This window comes from Dromiciops gliroides, chromosome 4, assembly GCF_019393635.1.
Source record: "Dromiciops gliroides isolate mDroGli1 chromosome 4, mDroGli1.pri, whole genome shotgun sequence".
NCBI lineage: Eukaryota > Metazoa > Chordata > Mammalia > Microbiotheria > Microbiotheriidae > Dromiciops > Dromiciops gliroides.
In genome coordinates this window covers 214,362,244-214,385,890 of record NC_057864.1, presented here as the reverse complement: position 1 = coordinate 214,385,890, position 23,647 = coordinate 214,362,244, and the positions used below count along the sequence as shown (strand labels likewise).

General features: G+C 41.3%; 1 protein-coding gene across 1 annotated transcript; it reads left to right on the top strand.

The window, feature by feature from the left end:
• The first annotated feature begins 2 nt into the window (after positions 1-2).
• Positions 3-22,827, top strand: LOC122726477 (mitochondrial dicarboxylate carrier-like). Its single transcript, XM_043964194.1, has 11 exons — positions 3-92; positions 6,798-6,917; positions 7,391-7,505; positions 7,711-7,759; positions 7,932-7,973; positions 8,750-8,793; positions 9,755-9,825; positions 10,573-10,665; positions 13,692-13,766; positions 14,267-14,323; positions 22,377-22,827. The coding sequence occupies exons 1-11, from the start codon at positions 3-5 to the stop codon at positions 22,491-22,493; spliced, it is 873 nt and encodes a 290-aa protein (XP_043820129.1). The 3' UTR covers positions 22,494-22,827.
• The last annotated feature ends 820 nt before the right edge of the window (positions 22,828-23,647 follow it).

Below are 23,647 nucleotides of genomic sequence, written 5' to 3'. Positions count from 1 at the left end.
ACATGGACAAGAAAATCACGTTCCGATGGTACTTTGGAGGACTGGCTTCTGCTGGAGCCACTTGTCTGACCCATCCACTGGATCTGATCAAGGTGGGTACCGTCATCTCCAATCCTAAGAATAGGTGAAAAAGATGTCTTCTCCTAGAGTTCAAGCCTTCATTCCTGGGGTGGTGTGTAGAGCACAAAATGCCTTGAAGTCAGGAAGACCTTGGTTCAAAATCCTGTCTCTGACACCTACTTAGATGTGTGGTCTCAAGTCTTTCAACCTTTCAGTGCCCCCAGGCAATACTGAGACTTTTAAAATTTCAGATGAGCTATTGATCCACTTTGGTGGAGATAGAATTCCTAATGAAAATCAAGTCACATGTGCAGAAAGGGGGTAAAAAAATAAGCAATGTGCCATGTCAGATCCTGGGAGAGAAACAAAGGATGAACAGGACAGAATCCTTGCAGTAAAATAATTTAGAGTGTTGTAGTAGGCAAGACAGACTTAACGGAGCTGCAGTTTGGTCATGTCAGTACTTCCTCCACAGATGCAAGTCACAACCCCTCTGTAATTTAGTTTATGCCTTATGCTTCAAGGATCTCTAATTTTCTTATGTGTGTCTTCAGTCATTTTTCAGTTGTGGCTGACTCTTTGTAACCCTATTTGGTGGTTTTCTTGGCAAAGATACTGGAATAGTTTGCCATTTCCTTCTCCAGTTCATTTGACAAATGAGGAAACTGAGGCAAACAGGGTGAAGCCCAGGATCACACAACTAGTAAGTGTCTGAAACCAGATTTGAACTTAGGAAGATGAGTCTCCCTTCCTCCTAGTTTCCCTGTAATTTTGTTATGGGATTCTGTTCACTAATTTAGATCACAATCCATTTATAATAGTTGCTGTGGCCAAAAATGTCATTACCCTACCCCAACCTGGTGATGACCCACTATGAAATTAACCAAGCTGTTCCTCAGACAATACACACAGTCCATCACTAGGTTCAACCTCTCTTCATTTGTTATTTAAATGTTTTTCAATGAACAAAAACTTATTTTCTTTCTGCTACCCTCCTCTAATTAAAGAACAAAATAAAAAACAAAACTCTTATAACATGCATAGTTAAACAAAGCAAATTCTCACATTGGTCATATCAATCTGTACCCTGAGTCAGTCACCTTTCTTTTTTAAAATAGTATTTTATTTTTTCCCCAATTACATGTCAAAACAATTTTGAGCATTCATTTTTTTTTTAAGTGAGGCAATTGGGGTTAAGTGACTTACCCAGGGTCACACAGCTAGTAAGTGTTAAGTGTCTGAGACCGGATTTGAACTCAGGTACTCCTGACTCCAAGGGCCAGTGCTTTATCCACTGCGCCACCTAGCCGCCCCTTGAGCATTCATTTTTACAAGATTTTCCCCAATTTTTCTTCTTCCTTCTCTTCCTCCCCTCCCTTTCCTTTAGGAAGGCAATGGTAGGCAATTTGATATGGATTATACATGTGCTATCATTTAAAACATTTTTCCATATTAGTCACAGTTGTGAAAGAAGAAACAGATCAAAAGGGAAAAAAAACACACACACAAAAAAAGAATAAAGTAAGTGAAAAAAGTTTGCTTTAATGTGCATTCAGAGTCCATCAGTTCTTTTATGTGGATGTTAATAGCATTTTCCTTTGTGAGTCCTGGATAGAGCACTGACCTTGAAGTTGAGAGGACCTGAGTCCAAACATGAGCTCAGACACTAGCTGTCTGCCTAGCTGTGTGACCCTGGGCAAGTCACTTAACCCTAATTGTCCTAAAACATCTGGGGCCGTCTCCAGTTGTCCTAATCTACATCTTGTCGCTGGACCCAGATGAGAGAGTGAGGCTGGTGACTGCATAACCCTCCCTTACTTAAATCCAATTCACTGCAAGTCATGACATCACCCTGATGTCATGGTCCTCTTAGAGAACAATGGACAAACAACAACAGTAAGATCATTGTGTTGCTGAGAAGAGCGTGGTGCTGATACTATGCACAATGTTTTCTTGGTTTTTTCATTTCACTTTGCATTAGTTTGTACAAGTTTCTCCAGGTTTGTCAGAGATCAACTTGCTCATCATTTCCTATAGCACAGTAGCATTTCATTACATTCATATACCATAGCTTGTTCAGCCATTCCTTAATGGGCATCCCCTCAATTTCCAATATTTTGCCACTATGAAAAGGGTTGCTATATTTTTGCACGTGTAAGTCCTTTTTCCCTTTTTATGATCTCTTTGGGATACAGACCTAGTAGTGGTGTTGACTGATCAAAGGGTACACACAGTTTGATTGCCCTCTGGGCATAAGTTCCAAATTGCTCTCCAGAATTGTTGGATCAGTTCCCAACTCCACCAACAATGCATTAATTGTCCCAATTTCCCCATATCCTCTCCAACATTTATCATTTTCCTTTTTTGTCATATTAGCTAATCTGATTGGTGTGAGGTGGTACTTCAGAGTTGTTTTAATTTGTATTTCTCTAATCAAAAGTGATTTAGAGCACTTCTTCATATACTTATAGATAGCTTTGATTTCTTCATCTGAAAACTCCTTGTTCCTATCCTGGCTTGTATTCTTATAAATTTGACTCAGTTTTCTATATATCTGAGAAATGAGGCCTTTATCAGAGACATTTGCTATAAAGATTGTTTCCCAGCTTTCTGCTTTCCTTCTAATCTTGGTTGCATTGATTTTGTTTATACAAAAGCTTTTTAATTTAATATTATCAAAATTATCTATTTTACATTTTGTCATGTTCCTATCTCATGCTTGGTCATTAATTCTTCCCTTTTCTGTAGATCTGACAGTTAGACTATTCCTTGATCTTCTAATTTGTTTATAGTGTCACCCTTTATGTCTAAATTATGTACCCCCCCCCTTTTTTTTGCAGGGCAGTGAGGGTTAAGTGACTTGCCCAGGGTCACCCAGCTACTAAGCATCAAGTATCTGAACTAGATTTGAGGCTGGATTTCAACTCAGGTCCTCCTGAATCCAGGGCCGGTGCTTTATCCACTGTGCCACCTAGCTGTCCCTCATGTACTCATTTTGACCTTATCTTGGTAGTTTTCCCAGCAGTTTTTGTCAATGAGTTCTTATCCCAAAGGCTTTGGACACTAGGTTGTTATGGTCGTTTACTACTGTGTCTACTATTCCACTGATCCACCAGTCTATCTCTTAACCAGTACCAGATAGTTGTGATGATTACTGCTTTATAATGTAGTTTGAGATCTGGTATTGCTAGGCCACTGTCCTTTGTAGTTTGTGGGTTTTTTTCCATTAATTCCCTTGATATTCTTGACCTTTTATTCTTCCACATGAATTTTATTGTTATTATTTCTGGTTCTTTAAAATAGTTCTTTGGTACTTTGATGGGTATGGCACTTCTGTCACCTTTCTGTCAGGAGTTGGGTGGCATGTCTCATCACTGGCCCTCAAAGATTGTGGCTGCTCATTGTGTTGATCAGTATTCTTAAATCTTTCAAAGGTGTTTGAAAGCTGTTTTTCTTTATAGTGTTGTTATTGTCTAAATTGTTCCCTCAGTTCTTCTCACTTCTCACTTCGCACAAGCCTTCCCTTCTCTGAACCCACCCCTTTTATTATTTCTTAGGACATGGTAGTATTCCCCTTCCTATACCATAATTTGTTCATCCATTCCACAACTAAGGGGCATCCCTTTAGTTTCCAAGATCTTTGCCACCACAAAAAGAAAATGAGTCCACCTTGTCATTATTCTAGAACAGGGATTCTTAACCTTTTGTTCATAAAGGATCCCTTTGACTGAGTCTGGTGAAGCCTATGGACCTGATGTGGGATGGAGTAAGTTGATCAGATTGATTGTGAGTCATCCCAAAAGGATTACAAGACTCAGTGACTCAGTTTCCCAAGTTTTATTGTAATACTGTGGGTGACCACAGGGAGAGAACCAGAATAGTGGAAAGGTATCCCTCAAATATTGAAAGGAAAGACAGTTATATTTATAGTATGGATAAATTGATTATCAGTATCATTATAATAATCTCTACCTTTGGGAGGTACAGGGGAGGGCTTATCCTAATTTGGAGTTCTTGGGATCCTAAGCTAACCCCTGAGGCGGGTACCTTTTTCAGTAGAGGTGTGTTTTGGGGGTTTGCACGTCATAAGGTGAATCTGGGGACAAATTTAGCCTTTTCTGCACATGTCTCTTTCTGATTCCCATGCTTAGTTTCAAAACATCTTCATTTTTCATTTATTCCTAGTTTGAGTTTCTATAGGCTGTCATTTTATCATTGTTATATTCTTAGGCCTTCACAGCCTAGCTCCCTCTGTTCCTGTTATGGGTACTGATTACTGTGGGTAAGAGAACCTAGCATCCTGACTTGTAAGTTATCCATTAACTGGGATCTAAGTCCCTTTTGGAGCTAATATCTGAATTTAAAGCTTGGGTTTTAGGTTTTTCTATTAACCCCCTTTTTGCCTCCTACATCAAAAAGACAGTTACATTTATAGTATGGATAAACTGATTATCAGTCTCCACCTTAGGGAGGTACATGGGTTTATCCTAATTTGGAGTTCTAGGGGGCTTAAGCCAACACTCAAGGCAGGTACCTTTTTCCATGGAGGTATGTTTTGGGGGTTTACACATCATAAGGTGAATCTGAGGACAAATTTGGCCTTTTCTATGCATGTTATCTTTTCACTCCCATGCCTAGTTTCTAAATATTTTCATTTATCAATTAGAATTTCTATAGCCTGTCTCTACGTCTTTGTTATAGTTAAGGTCTCTATGACCTGCCTCTTTATGTTCTTGTTATGAGTGGTGATTAATGTAGGTAACAAGAGCCTAGGCCCTGACCTGTATTTTTTTTTTTTTTTGGTGAGGCAATTGGGGTTAAGTGACTTGCCCAGGGTCACACAGCTAGTGTCAAGTGTCTGAGGCCGGATTTGAACTCAGGTACTCCTGACTCCAGGGCTGGTGCTCTATCCACTGCACCTCCTAGTTGCCCCCATGCCCTGACCTGTATTAATGAAGATCCAAGTCTCTAAGTTATCCATTAATCCCTTTCAGAACTGGGGTCTGAATCCCTCTTAGAGCTCAGATCTAAATCAGAGCCTCGGTCTTAAGTTTATCTATTAACCCTTTTTTTTTTTTACCTCCTACATCAGACCCCTTTTTAGAATAATGTTGCTAAATGCATACAATTCTTAATATCACCCAGAAAACCAATTACTTTGAAGCACAGTTATCAGAATATGTAGCAGATGAGGCACCTGTCTGTGTTGGTCAACTTCCTCACCTTTCCCTTCCTGTAAAGTCACAGATCCAGACCAAAAAACCTGCAAAACTTGAACACCAGTGTAGCCACAGAAATGTGCTCAGGAACTCTTTTACAAATTTAATTAATTTCAGTGCACCAACTGTCACCGTTTTTCAGTCATAGCACAAAGTTCCTCTGAATTCTTTTTCTAGATGTCCTCATTCCCTTTTCCTCTCACATGGTCATGGCCCCACAGACTCGAATTGAGAATGAGATTTGAGGTCAGGAATTCACAAGCATTTACAATCCCACTGTTGAAATTCACTAGCTTTGTGAGCCTGGGCAAGTTACTTCTCTGGGGCTCAGTTTCCTCATCTGTAAAATGAGTGGGTGGGTTGGATTGTCTGTTCATGTTCCCTGCTGGAATCCTTCTCTTGCTCTAAAATAGACTCTCTTCTGCCAGATTTCCACGGAAGTTCCTTCTCTGGAGGGCCAACTACAGCCTTTTCCTCTGCCTTGGAATTTCCATATAGGATACCTGAATCTTTTTCACTTTTTGTTCACCAGCACTTCACCCACTTCCTCCTTAGCTCAGGTGTTCTCTAGAGGAACTTCACAAAGTCGGCCTACTACATTTTTACAAAAGTGCTGCCTTTGGTCAGACCTTGAGACATAAATTGAAACCAACAAATAATCTCTACCAAAGGAAGAGGATGTATTCTCTTTCCCCCCAAATACAAAATAAAAGAGGTGTGACCTCCCAGGGGATATTACAGCTGTAATCTCTAAGCAGGAGAGGGAGCGATAAGGTCCAATTCGTTAAGAAAGAGAGCCTAGATCTGTGACCCTACAAATTCTTGTAGTTCTAAATTCATGATTCAATACATTCAAGGTATCAATTGCTCTATTGTATGCTTGGGACATATACAATTTTTGCTCTCAGCAAGCTTGTAGCTTGAATAAGGTGGAAGTCTGTTTCCTCTATGCTTACCTAAAGATGCTGCTGCAAATGAGCCAACTTCAGTAGGATGTGGACTCTGAGTGGATCTGCCAATACATTTAGTGCATTACTGCTTAAATAAGCAGGTAAGACATCTCTATCAGGAGATTCACATTCTCTTACCTGACTCGCCTGGTTGCTGTCCGAGTCTACCGTTTATACGCCAAAAGCCTATTGTGGGTGGGTTCCCCCCGCCCCAGTTTGAGTACTTCCTCTGCCACCCCAGATTGCAGTCCTATTACAAGTTGAAGGGCAGTCTTCCAGAGTTCCTGTGGACAGTTTGCTCATATCCAACCCCCTGACCCCAGCCAATCTGATGACGTGCCTCTTTGAACTTAGCTAGGCTGGTCCTCAGATCAAAGGCATACACCCCTTTTTCTGGGTCTGTCCTTAAAGGATTTCCAATGTGGATGGAATCCACTCATTCTCATGCTCTGCTGGTGAAAGATTTGGGAACCCTGGCTTCTCTTCACGTTGTTAGTTACCCCACAATGCAGCAGCTCATTGGAACATCCCACCCCCTTATTCATCCCCCCTTGTCTCCCTGGTGTAGGTCCATCTTCAGACTCAGCACAAAGCGAATATTGGCTTTGCTGGCATGGCAGTGAGAGTGATTAGCGTCAGTGGCTTTATGGCACTTTATAGTGGGATCTCTGCCTCCCTCTGTAGACAGGTAGGTCACAGATGGGGACCCCTACCATCTTGTTCTATGATCCAGGATATCACTATCCTAGGTCCAGAAAGTGAACAATCTAGCTGACATCATGCCTGTCAATATCACAGCGTTCTGACTTACTCTAGGATGACATATTTAGACTTGGCTGTTATCCTCAATTCCTCATTCTGTCCCCAGTACCTAATAGTGCATAGGAGGCACTTAATCTCTCCAAACCTTCTTTTCCTACCCAACAAAATATAAGCTCTTAGAAGGTTCCTTTGTGTCTCTGTATCCCCTGGACTTAGGTTCTGACACATAAATAAATGTTGTCAACATATGCTGTAGCTCTGAGGGTTGTTTTTATTTTTTTGTCCTTTTAAATCTTGCACGTTCACCCCAGGGCAGTGGGATCTAGGGATTGCTACTTTAGCCTTTTCTGGCTGTCCGAGACATCCTTCCTTCTCTTTGAAACTTTCCATCTCTATCAGCTGACCTATTCTGTGACTCGCTTTGCCATTTATCACTCACTGAAGGACCATATGACACGTGGCCAGAAGATTCACCTACCCTTCTATCAGAAGGTATATATGGCAGCCCTTGGAGGTAAGTAAAGAGGAGCTGAGCTCACGGTTGGTAGGGAGGAGCTGGCCTGCCCAAGAGACAAAGGATTGTTCAGTGTTGTTCATTTTCCCTGAGAGGGCTATGGGAAATAAGAAACTGTGGGAGCTGAGAGAATGGGCAGTTCCTGGAGTTACCTGGAGTCTGAAGCAGGATTATAAATCCTGTGCCCTTCTTCCTCTGATTTTAGGTTCCATTGGAGGGTTTGTGGGGAGCCCAGCAGAAATGGTGAATGTTAGGTCAGTCACCTCCCCTGTTGCCTTCCCTCTTGTTCATGCTGCTCCTTTTCTTGGGTGATCCTTCCCTCTACTGTTTTCCCCTTGGCATCTCTATTCCTTTGAACCTTCCCATATCCCTGTGTCCTACAAGGGTGAATGGCCCTTCTAATCATTGAATCTTATTTGGAAGCAGGATGCAGAATGATGTGAAGATGCCACTGCACCTGAGGAGGAAGTAAGTTGCAAAGGAGAGGGATTGAGTTCATAATTCATAGAAGCTCTGACAGATTACCACATCCAAATTGAAGCCCAAAGTTGAATTGAAGTTAACAGCTTAGCTAATGATCTTTTAAATGATCATTTAAACTCAGAGCTGTTCCTTAGTTTTCAGGTGTATAGAGATGGAGCTAACAGACTGATGTTCCAAGCTTCTTGAACATACTATGGCAGGAATAGATTTCCTTGCTCTCTCCTCCTAGCTATCATTAAAGCCCCTGGGACACTGAGCCCCATCTCAGCCACTGTGGCAGATTGCCCAGGGGAACACACAAACTAAAGAATGGAACTTTTGCTGGTTAACGTGAGGAGAGAAGTCTCAGCCCACAGGACTGAAAGCCTGAAAAATAGGAATCTGAAGAAAGATGCAAATGAATTTGCTGATCTGTGCCCAGTAAACCATGCAAAAAAGTCCCACTATTCCCCTGAAATAAACAGCAGTAGGTCTTGCTGTTACCAGATAGCTGCAGTTCCCCAAGAATGTGCTGCCTTTGACTAGAAATGTGAGAAGCCACTAAAAAAAAGAAAGAAAGAAAGAAATGTGAGAAGGAATCATTTGGACTTAAAAGGAAATAGAAATAGCCCCAATAAATGAAATCCACAGATGATCCTTGATTCCCCACAATACTCAAGAAGCTGGTTGCAAAAAGGAAAAAGCAGAGAATGGAAAATCTACAAACTAAATAACCAGTACTTGAGACATAACTATGTATACAAACATTTTCTATCCTGTAGCTATTCTCATGTGCTGGACGGGATGACTCGTATAATTCGGGAAGGTAGGCTCTCCTAAAGGGGAAAAAATAGAAATGTGTTTATTGTTTTGTTGCTGTTCTTGTTTTTTGAATCATGGTTATTAGAACAAAGTGAGCCCTAGATGCCCACCAAAATAAAGCCTCTGAAATAAGGGCCACATAGTTCAGGGATTTCATGTGATCTAATAAGCAAACATTAAGCCCCTCTTGTGTTCAGGGTGAGAAGCAACGTGGAGTAGTGGGATTGAGGTCTGGCTTTGGAATCAAGGTGATCTGGGCCCAAGGCATGCCTCTTACATATACTAGCTCTGTGACTTTGGACAGGTAAATCACCTAAACCCTTAGGACCCCCAAGCACCCCTTCCCCAGGGGGTGTAATTATAGGTAAAATATGCAAGTAATCATTTGAAGGGATACAAAGAAGAAATTGTCCCTACTTTCAAGGGGCCCGAAACATCTAAACATATAAGTATATTCATAATAATTTGAGGAGGGGAAGAGGACAAATGATGAGTGAGATGAGGAAAGGCTGGAAGGGGGTGGCCTATGGACCATGGCTTTTTTTTAGATGTCTTTTATTTACTTTTCTGTGTGCATACTTCTTCCCTTAGTGGGGAATGTAAGCTCTTGGAGGACAGGAACTATTTATTTGTACCCCCAGTGTGTAGCACAATGCCCAGCACCTAGTAGAAGCTTAGTAAATGGTTATTGAAATTGAATTGAATTAAATAAAGCTCAGGATTCTCTAAGAGGGAGTGCTGGAGATCTCCAGGTCACCTTTAATTTTTGTATATCAGCACCTGCCTTGGGATCCATACACGTTGCATGTACTATTTAATGAGGTTTGTTGAATTAATCATGGAGGTGAGTTCATATTGGAGCCTGTCAGCATAGCTTTCCATATTGGGATTGGGCCTATAGACCCTTGGTCCAAACTTACTCAGTTTCATTCTATTTATCTCCCTACCCCTCTTCTTTCCTCCAGAGGGGTTTTCTACGTTATTCTCTGGGGCTACCCTGTCATCAGGTCGAGGGGCTTTGATGACGGTGGGACAGGTAGGATGTGTTCCTTCCCCCAGATCTGCTTTAACCCCATCTTTTGGGTGTGAGAGTGTCATGGAATGAGGCCAGAAATGAAGTGATCACAGAATTTCATGCTGTTTTAATGAAAATCTCACCTTTAAAACTGTAAAAATACTATTGAATCCTATCCATGTATTGTCACAGATTTGGAAGAAAGTGTTCAGAACTGCTGCCTCAGGGGGAAAGGGTTTGGTGAGATGAGATATATAATAATTAACTTACATTTCTGGAGTGCTTTAAGATTGATAAAGGGCTTTCCTCACAACAACCCTGCAAGATAGAAAATACAGGTATTATTATCTCAGTTTTACAAATGAAGAAAATGAGTCTCAGTCCATAGCCATACAGCCAATAAGTGTCAGGGCTAGGATTCAAACCTGACTCTCTCCAGACTTCTGTCCTCATTATGCTATGGTATACAATTATTGCTGGGTTCATGTTAAGCTTCTAGGCAAAGTTCCTGATGGGCAGAGGTGATATAGAGGAACAGGCATAAAATGCTGCTACAGGGGTGGCAGGTAGGTGGCGCAGTGGATAAAGCACCAGCCCTGGATTCAGGAGTACCTGAGTTCAAATCTCGCCTCTGACACTTTACACTTACTAGCTGTGTGACCCTGGGCAAGTCACTTAACCCCCATGGCCCCGGAAAAAAAAAATGCTGCTACAGGGAGGTTTGAAGTTGCTGACGTGGTTCTTCTTGATTTCAATCTCTTCCTGCAGGCATCCTGCTATGATCAAATCAAGCAACTGGTGCTCTCTTCGAATAGCTCCTCAGACAGTCTCAGCACCCATGTTATGGCCAGTTTCATTGCTGTAAGTTCTTTTTAAAATCTCCAAGTGATATTCATATATGGCCTTGTATGTATGGTAGAACACACATGTGGCATTGCTATCTTAGAATACAAAATTCTAGAGCCTTTAGTATGTTGAGGAGAAATCTCCCCAAAATATTAATGTGGTACCATGGTCTCCCCTCTCTCATTGAGATCCACAAAAAAAGTTATCCCCATTTCAAGGTACTCTTTGGGTCAACACCCCTGCAAAACCGTAGCCCACAAACCCCAACCAATATGTGTATTTTTATCCATCAGCCAGATGACTCAATTCAGAACAAAAGATATTTCATTATGGCAAATAAAGTGACAAAGGAAGATTTCACACCCTTCCTCCCATATACACATGAGGTAAAGCTCACAGTGAAGAGAGTGCATACATATGACTAGGGAACACAGGTAAAGAGGCACAGACCAGAAACCCAAGTATACAATAGGATATATGTGGCCAGGGCATATATGCCCCTAGCAGTTCACCCCTAAAACCCTGCAGAGCTGCCTGTCTCATCTCATGATGGCCTTGTACTACTCTCTGATGCCATCTCTGCTGGGTATCATGTTTCAGTGCTGTGCATCTCCTCTAGTTTGATAGTCAGTGAGATGTTCTCTGTTAGCATCTGGTGGGTTGATTAGAAAGTCTTGATAGGGGGCAGCTAGGTGGTGCAGTGGATAAAGCACTGGCCCTGGATTCAGGAGGACCTGAGTTCAAATGCAGCCTCAGACACTTAACACTAGCTGTGTGACCCTGGGCAAGTCACTTAACCCTCCGTTGCCCAGCCAAAAAAAAAAAAAAAAAAAGTCTTGATAGGGAGAGCTATAGCTCTTTTCATGCAGAGCTTATGGCTATGAATCTCCACACTTAACCAGAAAGCTAACAAAAGCCAGCAGAATGCTGCTATAATCGTGTTTTTGATATACTAGGTTAGGTCCTGCTACAAAATTTATATTCCCAAACAATTATCTCAAGGTTAGGAAATTCCTTGTATTCCATTCTGATTGTGAGCCAGTAGCCTCAAAATCCCAAACATCCATCCTCCTTCCTCCCTATGTCCTATTTGATTTGTATTTAGATGAATTTAGGGCAAGGACAGAAGACTCAAGGAAGAACCTGAATCACATTCCTTTATTATGAATATCTACCATTAACAACAACAACAACAAATCCTGATCCTCTTTTTTGTTGTTGTTGTGGGTCAATGAGGTTAAGTTGATTTGCCCAGGGTCAGCTAGTAAGTGTCCAGCTAGTAAGTGTCAAGTGTTTGAGGCCGGATTCGAATGAGCCCAGTCTTTATATTAACTAGAGTAAAAAGAAAAAGGAGCTCTGAACTTTGTCTCTGGCTTGTCTCACACCCATCCCTAGTGCCCTTTGCTGGACATTCCTCAAGTTGGGGCCTAGTGCAGTAGCTGTGGTTTAATATGGCTGTAGGAAGGAACATGAAGTGGCTTAAATCTGGTGTTTCATGAAGAAATGTTTAATTTTACTCAACTCTATGCTTTTTCTACCTTGGACTGTGGCTCTTCTGCATTTATCCTGATAAAGCAGCAGTGAAACAGAGATAGGAGAATAGAAATGAAATACTCAAATTTCTGTCCATCAATAGCAAGCTACTGAGGAGAATTCCAGGTTTGGACCACATCATCTCCTCTCCTCTCCTCCTCTCGTCTTCTTTCTTCTCTCCTTCCCTTCCCCTCTTCTTTCTTTCTCTTTTTCTCTCTCCTCTCCTTTCTCTTTATTCTCTTTCCCCTCTCCCCCTCCCTTTCTCTCTCCCTCCATCCCTTTTTTCCTCTCTCTTTCCTTTTCCCTCCCCCTCCCCTTTCCTCTCCTCCCTCCTTTCCTTAGTCAGTGTTCCCTTTCGTCATATCTACATTTTTTTACAACCACCTTTTTTCTCCTATGGACTGTCTCCTTTTTACCAGGTTTTCTGTCCTAAGAATTTAATTTGACCTTGAATAAGTTTGATCTGCCTAGTCTTGAAAAGTTTCTTTATGTTTATTGACATGCTAGCTATCTCATGCTTAAATCATAGATTTATCTATGTAAATTTGGACTGTTTGATGCCCACTGAACTCCTGTTAGGATTTCTAGCAAGCCATAAGTAAGCCTTTGCTCCTTTCTCACTAGAAGTTTCTCACAAGGTCAAGATTTTTTTTATTCCTTCCTTGTTCATGATGCGGTGTCAATTTCCCTCATAATCTTAGCTCTTATAATGAACAGCACTAAGTCCAGTCAGATGTTTTGCCACTTGATTTATATATAATCCTTTTTTGTTGTTGTTGAGTACAACTGCATTATTGGGTGGCCACCAGCCCATTCATTCTTCTAGATGCCCACTCCCATATGCCTTGAATAAGGGATGTCAAGTTATTAGGAAAAAGAAATCAAATCAGCAATACCACTACCACACCCCGCCCCCCCAAAAAAGAAAAAAACAACCAAGTCTTTCTTGATGCTATGGTTGGAAAGGGCACACACATTTCTGAGGATAGAAACTGCTCTCTTGGACAGAAGCAGCTTCTCCGGGGTTTTTATTAAAGAATCTGAAAGTCAACAACTCGGAGACTCTGATGAATAACTATGATGCCAAGATTTCTGAAACAGGAGGGGGTGGACAGTGTGATAAGTCCTATCTATCATGTGACCATTTAGTTCTCAGGCACCTTGCTGGTATTTTCTATTTACTAAAGCATCAAGAGATTTAAATGAGGAAAATGTCTAGAGTATTCTAGAAGAATACTAGAATTCTAGAAGAAGAAATGCCCAATGGACAATAGTAGGGGAGATCTTTTATCCCCTATAATCTTCCCACTTTTTTCTTTTCTTTTTTTTTTTTTTTTCGGGGCAGTGAGGGTTAAGTGACTTGCCCAGGGTCACACAGCTAGTAAGTATCAAGTGTCTGAGGCCCGATTTGAACTCAGGTCCTCCTAAATCTAGGGCCGGTGCTTTATCCACTGAGCCAACTAGTTGTCCCATATCCCCTATAATCTTGAAGTTCTCCCTCTCCCTAGGGTTTATGTGCCACCTTGCTATGTCAACCCTTGGATGTACTCAAGACTCGAATGATGAATGCCCAGGATTATGATGTAAGTTCATAGAGGTCTTTCATTTCTCTTAAAGATACTTCCCCCCCATAATAGTATGTCATTACTATTATGAAACTAAAGAATTAGCACAGGCCAGAGCTTCTTAAACTTTTTCCACTCATGATGCCTTTTTGCCCATAAAATTTTTATGTGACCCTGGGTATATAGATATATAAAGTAGGTATACAAATCAAATATTTACTGCCAAATTTTTTGCATCCCCCACATTCAGTTATGTGACCCCATATGGGGTTGCAACCCACAGTTTAAGAAGCTTTGGCACAGGCTATTTTTGAGGGGGCCCTACTCTGGGAGAGGGAACACCTCAATTTTTTTCAACTTAGTCAATGGGAAAGCTTTCTCTTCAAGTAAAGGCTTGCTGCCTGGCTTTGTCTGCAATGCAGATCATAAAGTTAGGAAGAAAGAACTGCACAGGAACTAAGTTACAACTAGATTGTTGAATACACCGTCTTTGGGAAATTTTTTATTATCTCTTCCAGGGTATCATTCATTGTGCATCAGAGACAGCCAAATTGGGACCTCTGGCTTTTTACAAGGTACTTATTCTTTTAAGAGGCTTAAGGACTTGTCATTAATAGGATTTTAGGGAAAGGGTCCCTACCCTAGAGAAGAGTCAAGAAGAATTGATGAATGATTTAAAAAAAAAAAGTTTGGCAAAAATTTTAAGGATCTACCAGTTTCATATAAACCCTCAAAAGCTTGTACTGTTTTTTAGTAACCATCCAATCCACACTTGTCAGTTATGGTCACACCATCTTCCTAGCCCCAAGAGGGCCAGATTTTGTTTTTGTCTTTTTGTTCCTAGCATTTAGGACAATGGCATGCATATAGTAAGTACTTAATAAATGTTATCAAACCAAAGCTTGTCGTTGAGAAGAATTTAAATTAATGAGTAGAATTTAGATGATGTAAAAACAAAAGCTATCAATAAGAAATTATTTTTAAAAATGTATTAACAAATAACCATTTACCCTTGATGCCAAGGACAATCATAATCCTCCACCCCACAAATTAAAACCTGTTTTTCAGTGGTCAGTAGTCTCCCACTCCTCAAATGACCTTGTATAGGGTGTCCCAAAAGTCTTAGTGCCGTTTTAAATGTCAAGCCATTTTAAAAGACGCTTGGGACACCCTTAATTTATTTGTTTTGAATATGTGTTGTATCCTACCACCACCACCTACCTAGAATGAAAATTCCTTAAGAGCAGGAACTGCTTATGTTTTGGTCTTTATATCCCCAGAACCTAGCACAATGCTTTGTGCATGGTTGTCATTCAGTTGTTTTTTCAGTCAAGTATGACTCTTAACGACCCCATTTGGGATCGTGAAGATACTGGAGTGGTCTACCATTTCCTTCTCCAGCTCATTTTACAGATGAGGAAACTGAGGCAAACAGGGTGAAATGACTTGTGCAGGGTCACACAGCTAGTGAGTGTTTGAGGCCAGATTTGAATTCAAGATAAGCCTGACTGAAGGCCTAGGTACTCTATCTACTGCTGCCCCTGGGAGATTGGGGACAGAACCATAATTTCATAGGTATAAGACACTATCAGTGTGGAAACTCCTCTACCACTTCAGATTGACAGCTCATCTCTCACTTACAGCCCTAAGGAGTTTCCCACAATCATACAACTATTCTGTGTGAAAGGCAGGACTTGAACCCAGTGCTTCCTGCCTCCAAGGATAGCCCTTTATTCACTGTCCCACACTGCATCATGTTGGATAGGCAGAAATAAATAAATGGCATTCTGGGGGTAGCAGCTAGGTGGCATAGTAGATAGAGGACTTACCTGGGGTCAGGAAGAACAAAATTCAAGTGTGGATTCAGATACTCATTAACTGTGTGATCCATGAGTAAGTCACTTAAACTTTGTCTGCCTTAGTTTCCTCACCTTTAAAATGGGGGTAGGGGCAACTAGGTGGCGCAGTGAATAGAGCACCGGTCCTGGAGTCAGGAGTACCTGAGTTCAAATCCGGCCTCAGACACTTGATACTTACTAGCTGTGTGACTCTGGACAAGTCATTGCCCCACTTAATAAAAAAAAATTAAATAAAATGGGGGTAACACCTAGCTCTCACAGTTGTGATTAGGACCAAATGAAATCAGATTTGTAGTGTGCTTTGCAAGTCTTTAAAGGATTATATAAATACTAACTATAATAATAATTGTTGTTGTTCAGTTGTGTTTGACTCTTTATGACCCCATTTGGGGTTTTCCTGGCAAAGATACTGGAGTAGTTTGCCATTTCCTTCTCCAGCTCATTTTACAGATGAGGAAACTGAGGCAAATAGGGTTAAGTGACTTTCCCAGGGTCATACAGCTAGTGAGTGTCTGAGGTCACATCTGAGCTCAGGAAGAGTTTTCCTGACTTCAGGCTCGGTACTCTGTCTGCTGTACCACCTAGCTGCTCAGTCAACATCATTGTCATTGTCATCCTTCTTCCAGGGGAGGTAGAGAGCATGAGAAAAGTTGAAGAGGTGGGATTACATAGAAAATATTCAGGGTGCAGTGAGCAGACCAATTTGACTGGAATGAAAAGCTTATGTAGGGAATTAGTAGGAGAGAAGGATAAGATTGGAAAACTACCTTAGGGCCAGTTGGTAGCAGGCTTTGAAATGCAAGAGTAAAGAGATTGGAATTTATCCTGTAGGCAATGGGAAGCCAATGGAAGATTTTATTGTGTAGGGTAACATGTTTCAGGTAGATGCATCTGACAGAAGTATATAGAATGGATTGGAGGAGTTAGAACTGGGCCAGTTAGAAGACCAGACACCACATAATAGCAGCAGAGATAGTGACAGAAAGAGATGAATAGAAGGCAGCATGCTAGTGGACAGAGTACTTGGAGTCAGGCCAACCTGTTAAAATTCTGCTTTAGACACATTAGCTGTAAGACTCTGGTCAAATACCTTTATCTCAGTGAGCCTCAGTTTCATCGTATTAATAGATAATAAAAAATAAAGGGGATAATACCTCCTATCTTACAAATCAGCTTATCAAATAAGATAATGCTTATAAACTTTTGAACCTTAAATTAACATAGGCCATTTTTTAAAATTTAAAAACTGGATTTTGAATTTAAGAAAGTGAGTTTGGGGGTAGTTAGGTGGTGCAGTAGATAAAGCACTGGCCCTGGAATCAGGAGTACCTGAGTTCAAATCCGACCTCAGACACTTGACACTTAACTAGCTGTGTGACCTTGGGCAAGTCACTTAACCCCAGTTCCCTCACCAAAAAACCCAAACAAACAAATGAAAAAGAATAGCTAGTGTCAAAAAAAAAAAAAAGGGCAGCTAGGTGGCACAGTGGATACAGCACTGGCCCTGAAGTCAGGAGGACCTGAGTTCAAATTCGGCCTCAGACACTTAATACTTACTAGCTGTGTGACCCTAGGCAAGTCACTTAACCCCAATTGCCTCACCAACTGCTCCCCCCCCAAAAAAAAGTGAGTTTGAGGGGGCAGCTAGGTGGCACAGTGGATAAAGCACCAGCCCTGGATTCGGGAGTACCTGAGTTCAAATCTGGCCTCAGACACTTGACACTTACTTACTAGCTGTGTGACCCTGGGCAAGTCACTTAACCCCCATTGCCCCACCCAGAAAAAAAAAACAACTGAGTTTGAATCTTATCTTGGTAACTTACTACTTGCATGACTTTGAGCAAGTCACTTAGCCTCACTAGGCCTCAGTTTTTCCTCATCTATCAAATGAAGGGGTTGGTCTCTTAGGTCTCTTCTATGTCTAAATTCTTTGATCCTATGAGGATTGGAAATATATGAAGAATTAACATGATCAGGTGACTGAGAATTGTAGAGAAATGAAATCAAGGTGACTCAGACTGATTGAGTGACAGTATGTCTGACAGAATTAGGAAGTCAAAAAGAGAAACTATTTTGGAGGCAATGAGTTTGATTTTAGATATCCGGAGTTTAAGGTGACAACTGGGATGTCCAAATGGAAATATTCAGTGGACAACTGGAAGTGTTGAACTGTCACTTGAGAAGTCAGGGATGGGAGATAAAGATTAGGGGGTCATCTGATAAAAATACTACTGAAGCTGTGAGAATGGATGTGTTCTCTGAGGAAGAGGGTTCCTAAGGAGAAGAAAGGCCAAGAATTGAACATTGGTGGATTGAAACATAAAGAGGAAGGAAGAAAAAATAAAGAAAGGAAAGAAACAGGGATGTGGCAGAAGAACCAGCAGGCATTCCCATGGAGTGTGGTGGTCAAGGGGGCAAATTTTCAAAAAAAGGGAAAGGGGGTGATCAATTTCTACAAAAAAGGACAAGGAGGAAAGATGTACTTGTTTTGGCGATTAGAAAGCCACTGGTAACCTTCAAGAGTTCAGTTTCAATGGACCGATAGGAGTAGAAGCCTAACTGTAGGACTATAAGGAATGAAGAGGTAGCAAGGAAATGTAAGTAGTGAATGTAGAGCCACCTTTTGGGAAGGAAGGTTGGCTGTGAAAGGACTGCAGCCCAAGGAAGAAATATATTTAAAAGAAGATTTTTTGAAGGTATGTTTGTTTGTTTGTTTTTGTGTTTTGTTTTGTTTTGGTGAGGCAATTGAGGTTAAGTGACTTGCCCAGGGTCACACAGCCAGTAAGTGTTAAGTGTCTGAGGCCGGATTTGAACTCAGGTACTCCTGACTCCAGGGCTGGTGCTCTATCCTCTGCGCCACCTAGCTGCCCCGTGTTTGTTTGTTTGTTTTTAATAATAAACATTTTTATTTATAGTTTTGAGTTCCAAATTTTATCCCTCTTTCCCTCCCTCCTCACCCCCACCCTGAGTCGGTAAGCAATCAGATAGAGATCATACATGTAAGATTATGTAAAACATTACCATATTAGTAATTTTGTATGAGAAAACTTGAATAAGAGAAAAAAAATGAAAGAAAGTGAAAAATAGTATGTTTCAGTCTGTGTTCAATCAAATTAAGTTTTTTCTTTGGAAGTGGATAGTATGCTTCATCATTAGTTCTTTGGGATTGTTTCAGATTGTTGTATTGGTAAGAATAGTTAAGTCATTCACTGTTCCTCATCAAACAATATTGCTGTCTCTGTGCACAATGTTCTCTTAGTTCTTCTCACTTCACTATACATCAGTTCATGCAAGTCTTTCCAGGCCTTTTTGAAATCATCCTGCTTGTCATTTCTTATAGCACAAAAATATCCCATCATCATCATATACCACAGCTTGTTTAGCCATTCCCCAATTGATGGGCATTCCTTTGATTTCCAATTCTTAACCACCACAAAAAGAGTTACTAGAAATATTTGTGTACAAATAGGTCTCTTTCTCTTTTTGGGAATGTCTTTGGGATATAAACCTAGCAGTGGTATTGCTGGATCAAAGGATATGCACAGTTTTGGGCATAGTTCCAAATTGCTCTCCAGAATGGTTGGATCTTTTCACAAGTCCACCAACAGTGCATTATTGCCCCAGTTTTCTCACATTCCCTCCAACATCCAAATTTCCTTTTTTGTTATATTTGCCACTCTGATAGGTGTGAGGTGATACCTCAGAATTGTTTTAATTTGCATTTCTCTGATAAATAGTGATCTAGAGCATTTTTATATGACTATAGATAGCTTTGATTTCTTTGTCTGAAAACTGCCTGTTCATATCCTTTAATCACTTATCATTTGGAGAATGACTTGTAAATGACTTATAAATTTGACTCAGTTCTCTATATATTTGAAAAATGAGGCCTTCAAAGTATGTTTGTACTCAAAGGAGCAAGTGGAGGGAGGAGATTTAATGGAATAAGATTGTGAATTTAAGAAAATGGGTTTGAATTGTAAGGGCTAAAATTCTAGCTAATCTGTCTAAAATATTTAATGAGTGGTTGCCAATAAATTATAAGCTTTAGCAAGAGTTAGACTTTTTTAAGCATTTGTTAAGAAGAATAAGAATGGGGCAGCTGGTAGCACAGTGGATAGAGCACTGGCCTTGGAGTCAGGAGTACCTGAGTTCAAATCTGGCCTCAGACACTTAACACTTACTAGCTGTGTGACCCTGGGCAAGTGCACTTAACCCCAATTGCCTCACTAAAAGGAGAAGGAGAAGGAGAAGGAGAAGGAGAAGAAGAAGGAGGAAGAGGAGGAGAAGAAGAAGAATTTGGTGAAGAGAAAAAGAAAGGCCTAGATTCATCTATCTATTAAAGGGAGAGCGCATTTCTCACTCCCTTCTCCACCGGAGTCCTGAGGAAAGAGAGTGAGAGAGTTCGCCTCTCCCCCTCTTCCTCCCACAAGCAAACGTCACTCCCTGACGCCAAAGAGCTACATGTCTTGCCTTCAGGCGCCTTCTCCTCATGACGGAGTTTTGCTACAGTAAGTCTCCAGCAGGTGGCATCATTCCAATCGTTACAGAATCTTATCTTGGTAACTTACCACTTTCATGACTTTAAGCAAGTCACTTATCGTCAGTAGGCCTCAGTTTTTTGTCATCTATAAAATGAAGGGGTTGGAGGAAGAAGAACTGACCGATTATTTGCCTGACTCAATTTTTGTTTGATTTTTTTACTTATGTTTGAGGTGGGGAGAAGTTGCTACCTGACCTAGCCCCCAGTCCAGGATGTAATTACTGAAAATAAAAGTCATATAAGTTGTTAAACTTTTTCTTTTCTTTTTTTTTGGAGGGGCAATGAGGGTTAAGTGACTTGCCCAGGGTCACACAGCTAGTTAAGTATCAAGTGTCTGAGGCCAGATTTGAACTCACATCCTCTTGAATCCAGGGCTGGTGCTCTATTCACTGCACCACCTAGCTACCCCCTATAAGTTGTTAAACTAAGTGCAAAGACTTGTATGACTTTTATCCCTTTCTGAGCTGTGAAAAAGGTCTGGTAGAATTAGAAGGGCAGCTGGCCATTGGGAGACAATTAACCATGTGGTGGGCGGCCCTTTAACGGCCAGCCTAGCATCTAAGAGCAACAATAGTGTTAGTGATGGAAGCAGTTCAAGACAACTGTTCTGTGGAATCTGGTCCCTTTTTACCCCTTGTCTTCTAGCAGGGGCATTTCCTCTCCTTCCCTGGCTCATTTTGTAACAGAGCTTCTGACCCATTATGAGACAGTACACTAGTTGGGAGCGCTCTCTAAACAAACACGGACACAGAGAGCAGCATTTAAGGCCGGAAGCAGCTTCGAGTTATTTCCCTGGCTGTGAAGAGTCAAGTTGCTGATTGGAGCAAAGCTGGGGAGCCCATGTGAGTGGGGAGGGAAGCAGTGCCTAAACTCCATGGGGAAAGAAAGCATGTTGGAGCTCTGCGGTACCAGAGGTAGGAATTTCCCTATTGAGTGGGTGCTCCGTGCGTCTGTCTCACCACCACTTGGACTCTAAGTATATGCTCATTTTCCCCACTGCTGGGTATTTATTAGTGGGAGAATGTGCCTCAGGTTTAGGGGAAGGGGGGACAGTTTTATAGCTTCTGTTATTACTGTGCCATCTTATTAAATGCCTTGGCTTTGATCAAAATGCCTCTACCCAGAAGACTCTTCTGGCTGACTTTAAATTAGCTCAGCTCTAGGGACTCATTTGGGTACCATAGATACACAGAGTATCTTAAGACCTATGAAAATCACCCCACTTTGGAGGATCCAACCTGTAGGTCTGAGTTGGGAAGTTAGCCCAGAGGTATACTTTCAGCAAACAAGTTAGAGGCAGGCTAGTTTAGTGGACAGTGGATAGCTTAATTCAGATCCTTACCTCTGGCACATACTAACTGTGTGACCCTTAACCTCTATGTGCCATATATAGTTTGTAATGTGGTTAAGAGTTTCCTTTATTGAATTCAAGAAATTAAAAACTTATTAAAAGTCTACAAAGCCTTGTACTAGGAGCTAGGAATAAAAAAGGCAAAAACCCTCCTTGCTGGAAATGTTTACCTACATACACATAATAAGTATATACAAGGTGACTTCAAGAAGGAGAGAGTCCTAATAAGGAGGGTTGGGTTGAGGGGTGGGTTGTAGAGGGAATTAGGTGGAGGAAAGTGGGGAAAGGAGTGAAACCTAGAGTAGAATCTGATAACTGAGCTGTGCTTTGAAGGAACCTAGGAATTCTCAGACCCTTACTAGCCATGTGACCCTGTTTGTTTCGGTTTCTTCATCTGTAAAATGAACTGGAGAAGGGAACAGCAAACCACTCCAGTATCTTTGCCAAGAAAATTCCCCCAAAGGGATTCAGACACAACTGAAAAAAAAACAACAAACAAACAGGAATTCTAAGCAGCAGGGATGAAGATGGAGTACATTCCAGACATGAAAGACAGAGGTGCACAGAGGTGGGAGATGGACTAGCCAGCTAGTTTCATTGGGAGGAACAGTGTTAATGGGAGGGAGGGATATGCAGTAAGACTAGAAAGGTAGGTGGAAACTATATTATGAATAGTTTTAAGTGCTAGGCTAAGAATTTTGTATTTTAAGACTTAGATACCTTGTATAATTCTATAGGTCATAGCAGTCTCATTGCATTTGAGTTTGTTGGTGCCATTGAGGGGTATGGGTCCCCTAGATTAGTATCAAGGATTCTATCACATACATGAATACTTGCTCCTGCTTCCACCTCATCTTTTTTCCCTCTCATTTCAGGGTACATTCCCTGCTGCTATCCGCCTGATACCACATACCATTCTAACCTTTGTCTTCTTGGAGCAACTTCGATTAAACTTCGGAATCCCAGTGAAAAGTGACTTGGGTCAAGATTGAGGTCCAGAAGAGCCTTTGGACCTAAGTCTGCTGAAGATGTCCATCAAAAAAACCAAGAGTGGCCCCCAGATACCTCTGACTTTGCCATTTCAGGATAAAAAGAAGCTCATTGACCTGGCATGATTTCCCACGCCTTGGCTTGTGCACTTCATTGGTGTACAAGTACACTTATAGCCTCTTAGGGGAATCTATGGTGTCCATTGATCCTTCTCTTCCCCCCCCCCCACCTACTTACCTTAGTGCAACACTCTACCCAGGTGGGCCTTTTTTCTTTGTGGCCTTTGTAGCCTTGGTTCCTTGTAACCTGCAGTGGCTGTGCTGCAGAGAGCAATATCACATCCTGGTATGAGAGGCTGAATTCTGGGGTTCCAGGGTCAGTCACAGAGTTTGGTTGTTCTCAGTCCTGGGTACTTGTGGGGGGTGCTCTTAACTTACCTTTCTTAATGTACTTTAGACAGGTATCTTACTTCCCCCCAACCCACCCCATCTTCAGCTTGGGTCTCTGCTGCCTTCAGAGGCTGTGAAGATTGAATCTTGGCTGTCATGATTGGTCCCATCACAGCCACAGCATATCCAAAGCTGCCTTGGACCTGGAGGCAAACTGTGTGTACATGTTTGGGGTGATGGGTAGGGGCAGGGATGCATGGAGTTGGGGAGTGCAAACTTAAAATTGTTTGCATTTTAAATGCTCGTCTCTGACATTTGAACCATTTTCATTCTGTCTATTCAAACACTAAATATATTTTCCCCCAAGTCCTCATTGGTGTTTGTCATTGTTGGACTGGGACCTAAAGCAGGCCAAGAAATGGTAGCCTTTTCCACAGCTGTGCTTTCTGTTTGAATTATCTGTGGGGCTTCCTCTTGGTGCGCAGGTGGATTGGACTTCTGGTATGAAGCTTTCCTGCTCAAACCAAAGGCAAATGTGCATAAAAATGAGCCTAAGAGCCACAGGAGTTCCTGGGCCTTTGGGTCATTGGTTTCCAGGTATGATCCAATTTACCAGTAAGCCTATTAAAGTTAATTTAATCTAATAACATATACCTCTCATCAGAGAACTCAGCTAGAACTTAATGATCTTGACTTCTTATCCTTTGAGTATAAGTTCATCCCAGCATTAACTGTTCATTAATTCATTGATTTGAATATAATAAATA